We start from the raw sequence: 16,590 nt of genomic DNA on the forward strand, positions 1-16,590 counted from the left end.
CCGCGAGGTGCACGGGCTCCGTCCTGACTGTTCCCTGACACCTGGGGTTCCCCGGACACTCGGGGCTCCCCGGCCGGGATCTCCTCCCTCCCACGCACACGGAGGGAGAAGCCGAGGCCCCCGGGCTGTTCCCCGTGCAGCCAGCGCCAGCTCGCTCCAAATCACGAGGCAACTTCCGTACAACCCGAATGTCTTTATTGATCCTATTTACAGATGACAAAGCTGGCCAAAAGCAGAGTGTGAACACGAACGAGAGCGTCAGATACATTCATCGTATAGCGCTGGGGTTGCCGGGCCAGCTCTGCGCGGGAGGTGACGCGGTACAACAGAACGTCTCAGACTCTTGGGAACAGGCATGTCCAACAATGAATTACATTCATCTATCTACAAAGCCAGAATCGCATCCAACTGCATCAAAGCCGTAAGAACAGAAGTTGCTCCGGTGTAGCTCAGGGGTTGGCTCCTTCCCCTCCTGGTCTGCGGGAAGGGCAGGAGGGGCTGTAACCGCGTTAATGAAACCACAGAAACCCAGACGTTTCCAGGGAAGAGCCCGAGGAGCCGCCTGAGCCCGGGCTGCCCCGGCCCGGCTCCTTCCGGCCAAGCGCAGACTTTGCCTCTGCCGCACTCCCATCATCTCCGCGGTTGCCACGGCTGCAGCCCCAGGCGCCGGGCCCGGCGCAGACGCCCCGGGATGGGCGCAGTGAGGCTCCCACAGCCCCCGGGAAGGGGCAGCGGCGCAGCCGCGTCCGCCCCGAGCGCCACCCGCCCCGGCTGCCAACCCGCTCACAGCACTTCGCGTGGCACAGGCGGCTTCCAGAACTACATCGTGGACCCATCATTTTGTTTTTAATCTATTGTTTTTCTTTAGTACTGGCCATATTAAAAACATCCGACCTTGAAGCAGGTTTACAATATACACATCTTACAACGTCTTCCTAGAGAACGCGACACACTATGGGCATGGGGAGTAGCTCCTGGTTGGGGCGCGGGGTGTCCTGGCGGCGCTGGTGAGGACGCACCGGCACAGACGGGTCGTGTCCCCAGCCAGCGAGGGACCACCAGGCGCCGACGTCCAGCGGCCCAGCGCGGTGACAACTGCGCGGCGAGTCACGGCGGCTCCGCTCGCGGAGGGAAACGTCGGCACCTCCCGGCCAGCGAGTCCCACGCGGACGTGGAAGGCTCCGGTGTTTTAATCGCAGCTTCCTCTGCAGAGGAGGAGGAGGAGGAATCCCGGGGTTACCAGCGGGAGGCTGGGGGGGCAGCACAAGCCGCCCCGTCCCCTCGAGTCGCAGCCGCTGCGGGAACAGGAACCGGCCCCGAACGGGGGCAAAGAGGCGTCTTCGAGATAACGGAGCTCGACAGCCCCGCAGGCGGGATCTGGGGATGCTGCGTCTCCCGTGCCTGCCCCAACAGGCGGCTCGTGCGAACACAAAACCTTCAACGTTTTTCTTGAACTGTTTCATGAATCCTCGTCCATCTGCTGCGCTTTGGGTAACAGGCGGTCGCACCTCAAACCTCTTCCTACTTCGCACGGGGCTTCACGATGCAGGAAACGCAGAGAAAACGCATCGAGACGTGCGTGAAACCAGCAGCGACACACAGGAACGGGGCAAGTGCTGCAGCTGGCAAACCCCAGCGCCATCTGGGAAGGGCTCATCAGCACAATAACGACCAGCGGGGCGCCTGCTGCCGAGCACGGGCTGTCCCGGACCCCCCAAAACACACCGCGGAGCCCGCGGAGCCGGGCAGGAAGGCGGCGGCGGGGACAGCGGCCGGGCCCGCGGCCACTGGGCAACGAGGACGCACCAACGGCGGCTCCGGCTCCGAGCTCCCCGCAGCGGGGACAGCGCAGCCGGGGAAAAGGCCCCTTCCCGTGGGGCCGCGAGGGGCCGGGCCGGGCTGGCCCTGGGCTGGAGCAGCAGGACGGGCCACGCAGCCCCGACTGTGTCTTTGTGCAGGTTTATCTCCTCCCAGCAAGTCAAACCACAACCAGAGCCACTTGTTTCCATGCTTCTGACTGGTGGAAATGCATCTACATCCATTACAGTCCAAAAAAAATTGCATGTTGTTAGATAGGATTAATCAGTAAAAGTGAAAATGACTAAGCCACAGACAACCTACACACGGGACTGGGACACCAGTTAGTCTGGCATGTGACAGCAGCAGAATCACTAGCACAAGGCAGAACATGAGCTTTGAAATGATTTTACTGAGACCTTTGGCTAGTGCGGCTCCCATCGGCGTGGTCAACTCAGCCAGAGATTTAGTTGGGAAGGTGACGGGGACGAGGACGGAGAGTCCGGCGCAGCTCACTATGTGTAGAAGATGATCTCTGGGATCTGTCCGTCCTCCACCGACGTGCCGTTGTTGTTCCCGGCCGCGTAACAGAACGTGAAGCAGGTTTTGGCGCCCGTCGTTGGCGACTCGTGGATGACTTTGCGCAGTCCTTTGGTTCCGTAGTGCGAGTCGGGACCCTGCGGCGGCCACGGGAGACGAGAAGGGGTCAGGACGGGACCGCGGCCCCGCGCGGGGGCCCCGCGCCCCCCGGCTCCTCGCGCCTCCAGCATCGTGAGCAAAGGTCTCGTTTCTATCACGACTGCACGTCACATTTAACCAGACCTCCACAGTTCAATCAACCACCCCAGCAGCACGCAGGCTCTGCGTTACGCGCCGGCGGAACCGGCAGCTTATCTGTATACACCAAAAAAACAACGCCATCCCTTCATCATTAACGCAGCCTGTTAATTGCTGTACGCTCGCAAGGCAAGTTAAAACCAACCCTGAAGGCTGGTGGTGAACGGGCACACGGCACCAGCAGGGGAAGGACCGCAGAGCAAACCCTCCCGATTCCGCTACCGGCCTCGAAAACGCAGAGTGGAATCCCCGTTGCACCACCGGGACGGCACAGCGGCCGCCACCGTCGCAGCCCAGCCCAGCCCGGTACCTTCAGAGTAGCGCACGCCGTGTAGTTCACGTTGGGCAAAATCTCAACGGGCTCCTTGAACATGACCCGGAAGGTGTTCGATGAGCCGTCGCAGCTGAAGCCGGTGTCGTTCTGCCCCAGGACCGTGTTACTGTCCGTGTGGATGATCTGGAAGACACGTGTTGGGTGAGCTGAGCGCCGCCCCGCGGCAGGAGGGTCCCGGGCGGGCTGAGCCGGGACACGGCAGCTTGGCCAGGACGATTTGCAGCCGTTTCCTCTGCTCCTGGTGCTTGTTCCTGGGGAGCAGAGCCCGACCCCCCTGGCTCCAAGCTCCTTTCAGGCAGTTCAGAGATCAGAAGGTCTCCCTCAGCTCCTGTTCTCCAGCTGAACCCCCAGGTCCCATCACCCTTGTGCTCCAGCCCCTCACCAGCTCCGTTCCCTCGTCTCCACTCGCTCAGCACCTCAAGCTCTTTCCTGGCGCGAGGGGCCCAGACCAGAGGACTGCGGGCTGATGTTCCGAGCTCACACCTTCACTTGCCTTTCTCCTCCAAGAGCTCAGAGGACGCTGGCAGCTCCGGGAGCCCGCAGACCGCGCTCACCCCGCCAGCCGAGCTGTGCCGGTCGCTTTCCTGGGGATGGGTCTCCCCAAGTGACCCAGAGCAGCCTCGCGTACACGCCATTTCCACAAAGCACCTCAGTCTGCAACGGTCACCAGGGGCTTCCGGCAGCTGTGTCACCAGCCTTCTGGTCCCGTCAGCCGGGACAGTGGCCACGCACGGCACAGACACAGCAACCCCTTCCTCCCCGCCCACGCGGAATCCGGCTGCTCGCGGCGTTTGTCCAGCTCGGCGCGCAGGACGCTGCGGGAACGGCGGCGGAGCGGCCGCCCCGCGCATCCCAGAGCTGCGTTTGATCCTCAGGGCCGCGGGCCGGGAGCCGGCGGTGACGTGGGCAGCGGGACGCTGCGTAAAACCGAGAGCAATAATCCCCTTATCCGCAGCGCCCCATCTGCCCTCGCCACATCTGCCAACCACCCGTCCACAAACACACACGGTCCCTTCCCCCCAAGATTCTGTTGTATATTTACCAAAAAGTGTAAGTTAGTCCCTACAGCAGCAAATATTTTTAACGTAATAGAGAGAATTACCTGTATATTTACTTGGTAATCCGTTGGCCCATGTATGGATCCGTATAATCCAAACCCAACTACAAATATCCTTTTGTTTACTGAGAACCTGCAGGGACAGATCAGGAAAGTCAGAGCAGCTCCTGTGCTGGTTTAGTACATGGACGACACACAAACATCTTCACTCACTTCAATTTTATACCCACGATTTAATCCAACATATCACAGCTTTAAGCGCGACTCCTACTAATAACTGAAATCCTTTACAGAAATTACTTGCAAGCTGAAATCTTTGACTGTCCTAAAGGGCAATAACTTTGCTCATGTAAGACACAAAGCTGCACGATCCCACCGCGGAAACCGCAGGGCCTGGGCTCAGAACGCGTCTCGAGGGTGCGAGTCAAACGCGAGCTCCGAAAGGCCCCTGAGCGTTACATCGAGAGCAGCGTTTGCTTCCAGCTACGACCTGAAAGGGACGGCCCCGCGCAGCCACCCGCAGCTCTCGGTGCGCGAGACCCGCCCCGGAAGAGGCTCAAGAATTTTCAAGAACTATATGAAAGCGAGTCCCGCTTCCACGGACGGGATCCGGAAACACCCAGGGCCTTCCCGCGCCCCCGTCTGCTCTGACCGCGGGGCCCCCAAGCTCGCGCGCCCCACCTGCCCCCGCGCCTCCGCGCTCCCGTCACCGCAACCGGGCTTTGCTGTTTCTCTGCGAGCTCAGGCCTGAACACACCAGACACCAGCAGAAAAGCAACGCAGCCAGCGTTCTGTTCTAATCCCTCCCTCCAAGGCAGGATGCAGGGGTTTCGGCGCGGGGGCCGAGCCGGCGCGCGGGCGGTCGCAGGCCCGGGCAGCGGGGACGCCCCCAGCTCGCTCCACTCGCCGCGCGGCCGCAGAAGCCGCGTGAAGGGACGGGAATTATCCCCAAAAGGCCGGTGCTGTGGGGCCCCATGGCTGGAAACCTTCGCCACCACACAAGCCAGTGGGCAGCCTGCAGGTGCATGTGTGCATCAGCGCACCGGGCGATGCTTTTGCCCAACGGGGTTCACAGGAGGGTTTCTACGGTGGAAATCAGGGTCCGGCACGTAACCTCGCGGGTATAGGTCTAGAGGAGGCTCAAAGCTCAGCAAACACGAATCTAGCGGCAGCAGAATGAGCAGAGGAGCTGACCTTATCCTGTCACTAGTCCCGCTGTAGCCCCAGCGGCTCTCCACCTGCTGGAAGCGGCTGATGCTGCACTCCTTCCCGCGCAGGCAGCACCGCGGCCGGTCGATGAACTCCACCCGCGGCTTCGGGTTCACCGTGAAGTGCAGGAACAGGCTGACCACCTCGCGGTCCGTCAGGATGCCCGACTGCGCGGGGCCTGCGCACGGGACAAAACCACAGCGTCAGCACAGCTCAGTCAGCACGGGGAGCTCTTCGCGTTGCATGGGAAGCAAACTTGCAGCTAAGAGTGGGTCAAACCCGTGTGACACCAGTAAAGAACGATGGGACAGACCTCTGAGCAGGGCCTGTTGTGACAGGACAAGGGGTGATGGTTTAAACTAAAGGAGGGAGATTCAGGCTGGACATGAGGATTAAATTGTTGTCCTGAGGGTGGTGAGAGCCTGGCCCAGGTTCCCAGAGAGGTGGTGGATGAACCATCCCTGAGACACCCCAGGCCAGGCTGGACGGGGTCTGAGCACCCTGAGCTGGTGACGATGTCCCTGTCATGGTGGGGGCACTGGGGCAGATCTGAATGTCCCTGTCATGGCAGGGGCACTGGGGGGCTGGGAAGGTCCTTCAGCACAAACTGTCCTGTGATCTCACTGGTGGGTCAGGAGCTCAAACCCCGGACGGAAACGGGCGCACAGCCCTGTACGCAGCCTGGTTACCCTCAACTTAGAAAATACAGGAGTGTTTTTCTGTGCAGACAAAGGTGGTTCAGGTGCTTTGATTCCCCTCTCCTCTTGGGCATTTAACCCCTGCTTTGGTTTGTTTGGTTTTGGGCTTTTGTTTACTTTGCTTGTGCTTTTTATCTGATTTTCTTTAAAACCTTTATTACAGACCCAAGGGAAAAACACCAGCAATTTCCAGCAGAGTTGAAACACATTCTCATCTTTTTTTCCCCGGTAACTCAATAGTTTTTCCAAAGTGATGCTAAACTGAAGTTCTGGAAACTACTTGGAATACTTTTGAAAAGCGGAACTGGATAAGAACCCAGGCGTGAGAGCCCAGCGCTGCCCTGCGCCTCCGCAAGAGGTGCTGCAGAAACGAGACCCTTGGCGCTGCAGGACACTGGCATGGAGCGCTCTTTGATGCGGGAAGCGAACGCCGAGCTGCGTGTCGGTCCAAAAGCACGTTAGCTGGTTAAACTCAGCGCCACGTTCTGCAGACACAGGGTGGTCCGCGGCTGCAATACGCAGATGTGGAAGAATTTAGGGAAGCTGACTGCTAACAGATAAATAAGCTCATGGATACTTTGCTCAGCAAAATCAGTCGTCATTGATCATGTCTGAACTTATCCTGAGTTGCTGGAATTCGATTCTCAAATTACTTGCTCTAAGGGGAGGGAGTGACACGATTGCCAGTTAAAACATCTTCACACACAACTCCGTGTTTGATCCCCGATCAGACAACAAACTCACTGCAAAAATCAGCCCCAGAGTCACTCAGGAAAAGCACAAAGCCAAGGCAGCTCCAAGACAGCCCCGTGTTTAAGAGCAGCTGAGGGTGCAGCCCCTCAGCCTCGGGGCTTCTGTTCAGCTTTTAGGCTCAAGGTCCATCCCCGTGAGATGGGGGCACCCAAGATCTGAAGGAAGGGTTGAAAGAAACAGAAAGCGGGTACCACATTTCAAGCACAGATTTACTCCTTCATCTTGAAGTGTGTACAACGCTGGCTGTCGATACGCTGACCCCTTCTCTGCCTTGAGAAGCGATTTGCAAAGGAAATGGTGTCAGTGCCTGGGTTTGCTGCTTTGTACACAGAACTGCAGCCTAGAACAAGCGTGAGTTTGAAAAGGGCTCCAGGGTGTCTTCCAGCACAAAACCTCTTTAAGCTGATTGCCAGCTTAATGCCTGGAGAGTCACCGCGCAGGAACTCAAAGACAACAGGCAACGAAGGCAAAACTCAAAAAAATCTTGAGTCAAAGCTGGTAAATGACTTACACAAATACATCGATCAAAATCTTAACGTCAACTTGAAAAATGCTTTGAGACACAGACTAAACACCAACCCTTCAGCTCAAAGAAGATTCTGGAAGATTGTCTGGCTTGGGGCCGTGCTCTGAAGGGCCAACGGCAGCGCTGGGTCAGAGGCGGCACACGTGGAGGACGGGAGGCCCAGCCCCGCTCTCTGGGAGCAACCAGCACCGATTCTTCGCAGCTCCGTTAGCTCTGTGCGGTTTAAACGCTCGGAGCGGTCAGACCGAAAGCGTGAGCCCCGGGCCGGTCTGTGCTCCGAGCGGGGTGAGGAAACCGCCACCCAAACACACCGGAGCACGAACCACCAGCTACGGTCCCGCCGGCTCCCGCCTGCTGCAGCCCGTAGTCTCCAGCGCTCAGCAAGAGATGGCAACGACATTTATAGAGCAGATGTTCAGATCAGTGGGAATGGGGGATAGCCTCAAAGTTCAATTACTATAGCATACACAGAGAAAACCCATTTTCATGTACTTGGTTCTCTGCAGTTCAGAGAAAGCAAAGAGCAGGGTTGCAGAAACGCCTTGTGTTCAGTTACCTGCTGCAAACTCCTCAATAGTCATCAACGGGAAGCGGATAAGAGAAAGCGCTTTGCCCAGAACTTTCCGCTTGTTCTCTGGAATCACCTGAAGCTGCTGCCGTTGACACTCGGCCTCCGACCAGCGAACCACCGCGTTAAACAAGCGAACCTCCCGGATCCCCAGCGTGTCCCTCTCCAGCACCGCCACCAGGGTGTCTGCAAGGCACGACGGACACGGACACGTTCAGGCGCTACCCCAGATCACCCCATCTTACCTGCCCAGCAGTGCCCTATGTGCAGCCAACTAAACGAGAAGCAGTTTTAAAAACAGCACCTCCCAAAAGTGCCGCCTGCAGCCGCTGAGGAAGATAAATCTGCGTATTCCATAAGGAAATAACTCACTGGAGCAGCAAACGGTGCCCATTTAATTGGCACGTTAATGGAAGTGCAATAGGATGAATTGCGACCTACTTGATGTCAAATTTGGATGGAGCAGGCAGCGTGACAGCCAGAAGGTCACCCGTGCCTTACCTCCGCGGCCCGGCTCACGAGAAGAAGGCTGAAGTCTGAATGTGAATGGTTACTGACTGCAGACAGCAAGTTTGGAAACTGCGTACGATAATTAAAACAGCCAGTTCTTGCTTCCAAAAACGCAACACCTTTTTAACTGCAGAATCTGATGGCCGGTGAATAATGCCAACTGCACAACGGCAAGTTACACCCACCCCAAACCTGCCAACAGCAACAGAGGAAACGGGCTTTGTGGCGTGCCCAGAAAAATCAAGTTGCACCAAATAAGCAGATTCCAGAGTACTTCAGCGAGCGAGCTCTCTGCTCACGCCAGAGACTGTTCGTGCAACGGCTCGTCCAGAGCAGCAAAGCCAAATGTTACCCTGTGACAACCCTGCTACAAAGCAGGAGAGGGAGGAGGGGAAGCGGCTCACCCAGGTCGATGTCCGTGAACCCCTCCGCGTTGATGGCGTCCGACGTGTTCTTGTCGATGTTCTCCAGGCACAGGCTGGCCAGCTGAGGCTCATCGAAAAGCCTTGCCTAGCAATGAAGCAGCAGTCACGAATACAAAAGGTATTTGAAGTTTACACTAAATGAAGACCCCCCCTTCTTTCCCAGAGCCCATCTCCGTTAGCAACACCGCGCCCGAGCGCGCCCCGACCCCGCTGCGCTGCACCCGCCTGCACAGGCCGGCAAGCGGGGCAAGAAACACGGCAACAATCCGCACCGGGCACCAGCCCTGGTCTCATCCTGTGTCTTCAGGCGCATCTTTGTTTCACCGTCACACCAGCGAACGTGGTTATAGAGCTTTCTCGCACCATACTGTCTATGTCCACTGAGCAGGGGTAGTTTTTATTACATAATTTCTATATTTAGAAGAAAGTTCTGTCCAATGACTCCGGGCCTGCTCACTCTAGGAACACGCAGAGCCAGTTTGCTCTGTAAGAACCGTCGCGCGGATCTCATGTATTAGCAATAACGCCTTAGCTCGAGTCCCAGAGATGCGCACAACCCGCAGGGTACGCGACCTGCTTAGTGCTTTTGCATGTTTTGCAAAGAAACAGCTACTCTAATCTAGTTACCTTAAAGAACCCCCTCCAAACGAGGTTACTATTCCACACAAAGCTCGCACGCAGCTTGGGAAGCTGCTCAGAATCTCTGTAACACTCAGAAAACCTCCAGTTTGTTATTGCGATGGACCTCGCTCGAGGGACCCAACACAAATGACTGCAGGCTCACCTGTGTTAGCAGCATGAACGCGTTGTCTGCTCGGAGGTTTTTTTTGAGGAACTCCACACAATGGGCTTCAAGGGCTGGAACTGCATATTTTTTAGCTGTGTAAAGCGTTGTCATAACAGTCTCTGGTCCAATCTGCACTTCGTCTGAATAAAGAAATCTGAAAACACGCAAACAAGACATTGCTCTGGTGCAGTCAATAAGATCATGGGGTAAAAACCCTTGAAATTCATAAAAACCCATGTTTGTACTTCTGCCCATCACCCTGGCCCTGCCTCCTGTACTGGAGAGATGAGGTTTTCACACCAGTAACGATGAACGAGAACGGGTGCGTATCGACAGAACTACAAGAGTCAGCACGTGCACTCATTCCACCTGCTGACCAGAACTGCCCCACTGCCGCGTCTGCGTGGTGTAACTACACGTAACCACGTACGTACAGAATTTGGAGCCACGCGGCTCAGCTCTGCCCGCGCTGCCGACCAGCGGCAGGCGGGCACACTCATCTCACTATGGCCAAAGCAGACACGGAGGCAGTCGGACATCTCTGTGCAGCAGCCCCACCAGACATCTCCCCAGGAGCAGAGTGATTTAACACCAGCATTTAAACGCCCTTGAACAGATCAACAAAAAGGCGTTTTATTTAGAAACGAAACGATCTCCACTCTGCAAAACGGTTCACTGCTGTCATTAAAATATCCTCCACAACCGATGTGCTCTTGGGGCTACAGGGAGCGTCAGAAGCCGCTTACTTGAGCAGAGCGAGGAAGGCCGCGGGCTCCACGTCGGGCAGCTCGATCTCTGTCGAGGTGGTGGCCATCCCCCCATTGAACATGGCATCGAAGACCGCGCTGCCCACGGCCAGCACGAACCTGACGGCAAACAAAACAACGAGCAAAAGAAAAACCTGCGTTAAACCATATTCATTCTCTTAAAAAAAATCCCCAGGCTGTTGCTGTTCCCCAAGGGCACCCCCAGGGACAGCAAATCCTTCCCGTGTTAAAGCAACGTTTTGCAACAGAAGGGAGCGTCGGGCTTTCTGCTCCTTCACCGCGAAAACGCCGGCGTTGCGAGCGCTGCTCTCGTGAGCCCTGTCCCAGCACCCACCGCAGCAACGGCTCCCAGGCTGCGTGCCCTGCGGAACAGAGCACACACGGCTCTCTGCAGAGCCCTCTCGGGAGCCTGGGCACGACCTGGGAGGCTGAAAAGCCAAGAAACAGTGAAGTTAAAGAATTCAAGTTCTCCCAGCAAACAGAGCCCAAGCCTTGGTGCAATTCCCCACCGTCATGTACTGAAAACTTAAGGAAAACTCGTCACTACGCAGCACCTAGTTTGATACCCAACATCCCCGCTCCCTTTCTAGGCACTCTGGTACACCGATAATAAGACAAACCACTCCAGAACCACGACTACCCCACCGCTGCACAGCATCTCCCTGCTCCGGCTGCTCCGCTGCGCAGAGATCTTACAACATCTCTATTCCAGAGGAGCCGACACGGGCGCAGAGCAGCGCGCGGTGCCTGGAGCTCGGTGGAACCGCAGGTGGCCAGCGGCTACCGAACGATGACGGTTTGCTGGCCGCGTCCTCCCCCGCGAGGAGCAGAGACAGCGGGCGAAACCAGCGGGAGGGGGGCTCTAGAACCCCCAGGAGCAGCTCTTCATGTGCAACCCCAGAACGTGAGCGGTGGGACACCCGGCGCACGATGCTGCGGGTGCTACGGGCTAATCCGCACCCGAGGAAAGGCAGGATGAGACCAGAGGAGAAACCTGGCAGCAGCAGCCAAAAACCTGCCCAGACTGTCCCCAGGCTGGAGAACACGGGGGGCAGCGCCACACGCTTGTTCTGGTCCCTTTTGGGTCATGTTTTCTGGCCAATTAACAAGTTTAATTACCGCACCCGCACAGCGCCTGGCTGGGGAAGTTTAGATGTTTCTAATCTTGCTGTTGTGCTCCGTGAAGAGGGTCTGGCAACAGACAGAACACAAAAGAGCTTCTCTCGTGCTGCTGGGCTGACCGAGGCCTCGGCCCGGCCGCGCCAGCGCTGCGGAGCCCAGGCGGCCGGCTCGGCCGCGCCAGCGCTGCGGAGCCCAGGCGGCCGGCTCAACCCGCGCCAGCGCTGCGGAGCCCAGGCGGCCGGCTCGGCCGCGCCAGCGCTGCGGAGCCCAGGCGGCCGGCTCAACCCGCGCCAGCGCTGCGGAGCCCAGGCGGCCGGCCCGGCCCGCGCTTCCAGCCGCCGCACAAATAACCTCAGGCCATTCCGTCCTCTTCACGGCTGGCTCGGCAGCAACAGGGGACGAGCTCACCGAGCTCACCGCGCGGAGACCGAGGTTGCTCCAGGGCACAAAAGCAACTTCTGCAGGGTCTGGAGCTTCCTGAAGGTGCAAAATGTCTGATCTCGAGGCTGCGGATGCTTGGCAGGACAGACGCTTGGATAGACACACCTTCAATCAACCTTCCACGCACAAAATGAACGGTTGCTCTTGGTTGCTATGCGAAATATCTCGTCTGCTTCTACGGCCTTATACAAACTGCTGAAGCTCTTAGAAACACACCTGAACCTACAGCTACATCACTGCAGGATCCTCCTCACCGCGCGGGGACCTCACCTGCGATCGCTCAGCATACATGTCGTTTATCAACCCGAACCTACGGCTAACACGACCCCTGCTCCGCTCCCTGTTGCTCAGCATACACATCATTCATCAACCTCAACCCATGGCTAACACGACCCCTGCTGCGGAGCCCCAACGGGGAGCAGGGCTGCGACCCTCAGGGTTTTTGCGCTGACCGGTTTGCTGCCCACGTCGGCAGTTTCTAACGCACCAGCAGGCACATGGATACCAAAGTACGACACTGCAGAGCGCTCCTCGAGGCACCACGGCCCAAAAGCCCGTTTAGGATACGCACCGCAGCCACGCTTTACACCTGGCCTGGTCTGAGAATTAACACAATCACACCAGCTGCGGAAATACCTGTTAACCGTGCGCTATTCCAGACCCCCCGAGCGCATCTGCCCTTGGTTGCCGAAGCAACACGGTGCCTCTCGAATTAGACTCGTGGCTGCTTTGCGACTCAATTCCAGCGCCAAACATCTTCTGCTGTGGGAGAACTGAGCGCAGAAGGGGTCTGGGTGGATTTATTTTAAGCTGTTTCTGAAATAACCACCGTGCTTCATGAATCATCAGGATATCCCAGCTGTAATATCATAAAGCAAGTTTACTAAAATCTATATAATCCGTAAGTGGGATGTCATGGCATGACATGCTCTATTCTATCTTTACCACCCAGAGCACCAGATGGATTTCAGAGAAATTAAGTAGCATTTCACTTTGGGGCTATTTTTTTTTTTAAGCTTCATTTATTTTCCATTTATTTCTGGGCTGAACATTGCCCCTCCCCACCGAGCAAGCCCAGCTCTCGGGACAGGAGCAAGCTTACCCAAATACTAACTAAGCTTCGAATTATAAAAGAACTAGCACCCTAAACGCTCATATCAGCCTAGAACAAGTGTGTTTCACTTGGAAAGCGAGAGAAAAAGGGAAATCTGAAGGGGAAACTACCACGAGCACATGTGAGACAAGCGACCGTCCGGAGCTGCGTGAGCGAGGCTCCCTTTGCCGAGCCCCATTCGGTCAGCCCTCCCCGCCAGGCTGAGGCAGCTCTGGTCCTGGGGCCCGAGGCTCTTGCCGCCGGCGTGCCGCAGCTGCCAGGGCCACCTGCGATTCACCGAAGCCACCGAACGCCACCCAGCCCCGTGGGTTTTCCACCATCCAGGTGGAGGCGACTCCCAGCCCGAGGGCGAGCGGGCGGCTCCAGCTCCAGCTCTCAAATGGCAGCTCGGCCTCCAGCACCAGCCCCGGCTGCTCCCCGGGCCCGCGCCTCCTCAGCGCAGCGCCTCTAGAACCGGGGGTTTGTTTTATAGCGGTGGATGACCCTCCCCCAAATATAGGCCTTCAGAAAAGAGTCAATAAAGGGCTTTTTAAAGGAAAACGTGGCAGTATTTGGGTTCTCAAATCATTGCTCCTTCCTTGCCATCCCCAGCGCTCTCAGCGGCCCCTGTATCTGTCGCAGAGTCTCGGGCGCTACCCCTCCCCGACTGCCCACAGAAAACAAGGATGGCTCTGGGCAAAACCCAGGGATTGGGTGTTCTACCCCAGTCACCCCATCCCGGGGACAACAGCCCAGAGCTGGGCCGGGTGACCGCAAGAACCCGAAATCCATCGAGGGCTGGGGGAGACGTGAGGTGACAGGGACCGGCCACGCAACGGGCAGAGTCCCCCACGCCACAGGCACCCCCACGCCACAGTGACCACACCACAGGCACCCCCCACGCCACAGGCACCCCCACGCCACAGGCACCCCCACGCCACAGGCACCCCCCACGCCACAGGCACCCCCCACGCCACAGGCACCCCCCACGCCACAGGCACCCCCCACGCCACAGGCACCCCCCACGCCACAGGACCCCCCACGCCACAGGCACCCCCCACGCCACAGGCACCCCCCACGCCACAGTGACCACGCCACAGGAACCCCCCACGCCACAGGCACCCCCCACGCCACAGTCAGGCACCCCCCACACGGAGCCCCCGGCCCCGCCGCCCGGTCCGTCCCGGCGCCGGGCCTGGCTGGGGCCTGCGCGTCCCCCCGCGCTCCCCAGGGCGGACAAACCGCGGGTGCAGCTCCCCGACCCCCCTTTCTCCTCCATGAGCGACGCACGAAGCACAGACCCCGCAGCCCCCGCGCCGGCGCATCCCGGCACAGCGGGGACCCCCGACACCCCGGCAAACCCGCACCCGGCCCACGGCCTGTCCGAGGCCCGGGACCCGACACCCCGCCCCGGCCGCCCCCGGGCCGCCCGGCCGCCCCCGGCCCCGGCAGCGCGGTGCCCCCGGGCCCGCTCCCACCTGTGCGCCGGGATGCGCTGCGAGCCGCGGCCCTTCCCCACCAGGAAGTGCACGTCGCTCAGCACCTCGTTGTTGAAGAGGAAGGCGAAGCGCTCCTGCACCGTGGGCTTCGTCGCCTGCCAGTTATAGACCGGCTCCCGCTGCAGCGCCCCGCCGGGGCCGCCCGCCCCCCCGGCCCCCGCCGCCGCCGGGCCCCCCGCGCCGCCGCCGCTCGCCGCCGGGCCGGCCGCGCCGCACTGGTTGTAGGTGAGGCCGGGCGGGGACGGCGGCGCGCCGCTGGGGCAGGCGCCGCTGGGGCAGGCGGCCGCGGCCCCGTTGCCCGGCGGCGGCGGCGGCTGCGGGCAGGAGGAGGAGAGGCCCCCGGGGCCCCCGCCGCTCCCACCGGCCGCCATCTTGTGCGGCGGAGGCGCGGCCGCGGGCGGCGCGGGGCGGCGCTGCAGCAGCACCAGCACCAGCAGCGGCGGGCGGGACACGGCGGCGGGCGGCAGCGGCAGCGGCAGCGGCAGCGGGGCGGCGATGGCGACGGCGGCGCCGCGGCCGCGGGTGCCGGGGGCGATGCAGAGGGCCGGGCAGCAGCGGCGCATGGGGCCCCGCGCGGCGCCGCCGCCGGCCGGGCAGGGAGCGCGGGGCGGGCAGAGCAGAGGGCGGGCGGGGCGGGCGGCGGGGGGGCCTGGGGGACAAGGGACGGGCCCTGCGAGGGGGGGGGGGCGAGGGCGGGGCTCCCGGGGCAGCGCGCGGGGCTGGGGGCAGTTTGGGGGATGAGAGGACGATCCCCGAGGGGCAGTTTGGGGGATGAGAGGACGATCCCCGAGGGGCAGTTTGGGGGTGAGGGGACGATCCCCGAGGGGCAGTTTGGGGGTGAGGGGACGATCCCTGGGGGCGGTTTGGAAGGATTGTCCCTGAGAGGACGATCCCTGGGGGCAGTTTGGGGGTGAGGGGACGATCCCTGGGGGCAGTTTGGGGGTGAGGGGACGATCCCTGGGGGCAGTTTGGGGGTGAGGGGACGACCCTCGCCTTCAGGAACGAGGGGCTGATCCCTGAGGGGTGAGGTGACCGTCCCCGAGAGGCGGTTCTGGGGGACAAAGGGGCAATCCCGGGGGAGCAATGTGGGGGCACGGGCAGCGATCCTTGAGGGGCAGGTTTTGGTGGGTGGTCCCTCGGGGCAGTTTTTGGGATGGGGGGGATCATTCTGGGGAGGGTGATGGTCGGGGGGCCGGGTTGGGGTTTGTGGAGGGGTGAGGGATGTGAGGGTGCGGGTCGGCAATGACGGGGCTGGTGCTGGGGCGAGCGGCGAGGGGGCGGTGGGACGCGGAGGGGCCGGGGGTGTGGAGAGGGGCCGGGGGGGTGGAGGGCGCGAGGGTGGCTCTCTTGCAGCCCTCACAACCCAGCCTGTCCTGCAAGAGGGACCCAGGCCCCGCCATCCCCGCACACCGGCGGCCTTGGTGCCCAGCAATTCCTCGGGGTAATCGGCCCGGCTGACACCAGGCCTGGAGCAGGCGGTGCTGGAGCCGCCGTGGACGTGACCCCGTGTGTGCCAGGAGCCGCAGCTCCCTGGGGACGGGCTGCCCCCGCGTGCCCGCCGCAGAGGGCACACCGGCCACCAGCCCCGCGTCCCCGCCGTGCCCGCTGCAGAGGGCACACCGGCCACCAGCCCCGCACCCCCGCCGTGCCCGCCGCAGAGGGCACACCGGCCACCAGCCCCGCCGTGCCCGCCGCAGAGGGCACACCGGCCACCAGCCCCGCGCCCCGCCGTGCCCGCCGCAGAGGGCACACCGGCCACCAGCCCCGCACCCCCGCCGTGCCCGCCGCAGAGGGCACACCGGCCACCAGCCCCGCACCCCCGCCGTGCCCGCCGCAGAGGGCACACCGGCCACCAGCCCCGCGCCCTCACCAGCCCCAGGAGGTGCGAACCGGCACCGGGGACTCCGAAAAGCAGAAGCTTAATGAAGAGGCCGTGCCACTGCCTTGCTGTGATCTCAGTAACTGAACCGTTAAAGTGATTTATTCTCCACGGGGTAATCGCATTCCCCCTTTCTCTGTTATCTGTCCCCTGATCAGCATTCGGCGCGTGGAGACGCGTGCACACGCGCTCGGGCAAGCGCGTGGTCCTTGATTCGCCGTGTTCCGTGCGATGTCCTGTCTGCCCCTTCTGCTGCCTGCACCTTCGCGTTACAGTTCCTGTAATACA

General features: G+C 60.5%; 1 protein-coding gene across 1 annotated transcript; it reads right to left on the minus strand.

Annotated features, from left to right (window-relative positions):
- Positions 1-827: 827 nt before the first annotated feature.
- On the minus strand, positions 828-14,986 carry BTBD2 (BTB domain containing 2; the record flags this gene model as incomplete). The annotated part of the gene is made up of 9 exons (XM_082072407.1): positions 828-2,474; positions 2,945-3,091; positions 4,071-4,158; positions 5,220-5,412; positions 7,768-7,965; positions 8,694-8,799; positions 9,499-9,655; positions 10,248-10,367; positions 14,403-14,986. 9 exons carry the CDS (start codon positions 14,984-14,986, stop codon positions 2,313-2,315), a joined length of 1,755 nt encoding a protein of 584 aa, XP_081928533.1. The 3' UTR covers positions 828-2,312.
- Positions 14,987-16,590: the final 1,604 nt, after the last annotated feature.

Source organism: Streptopelia decaocto (assembly GCF_964273445.1).
Source record: "Streptopelia decaocto genome assembly, chromosome: 24".
In the NCBI taxonomy this organism is placed as follows: domain Eukaryota; kingdom Metazoa; phylum Chordata; class Aves; order Columbiformes; family Columbidae; genus Streptopelia; species Streptopelia decaocto.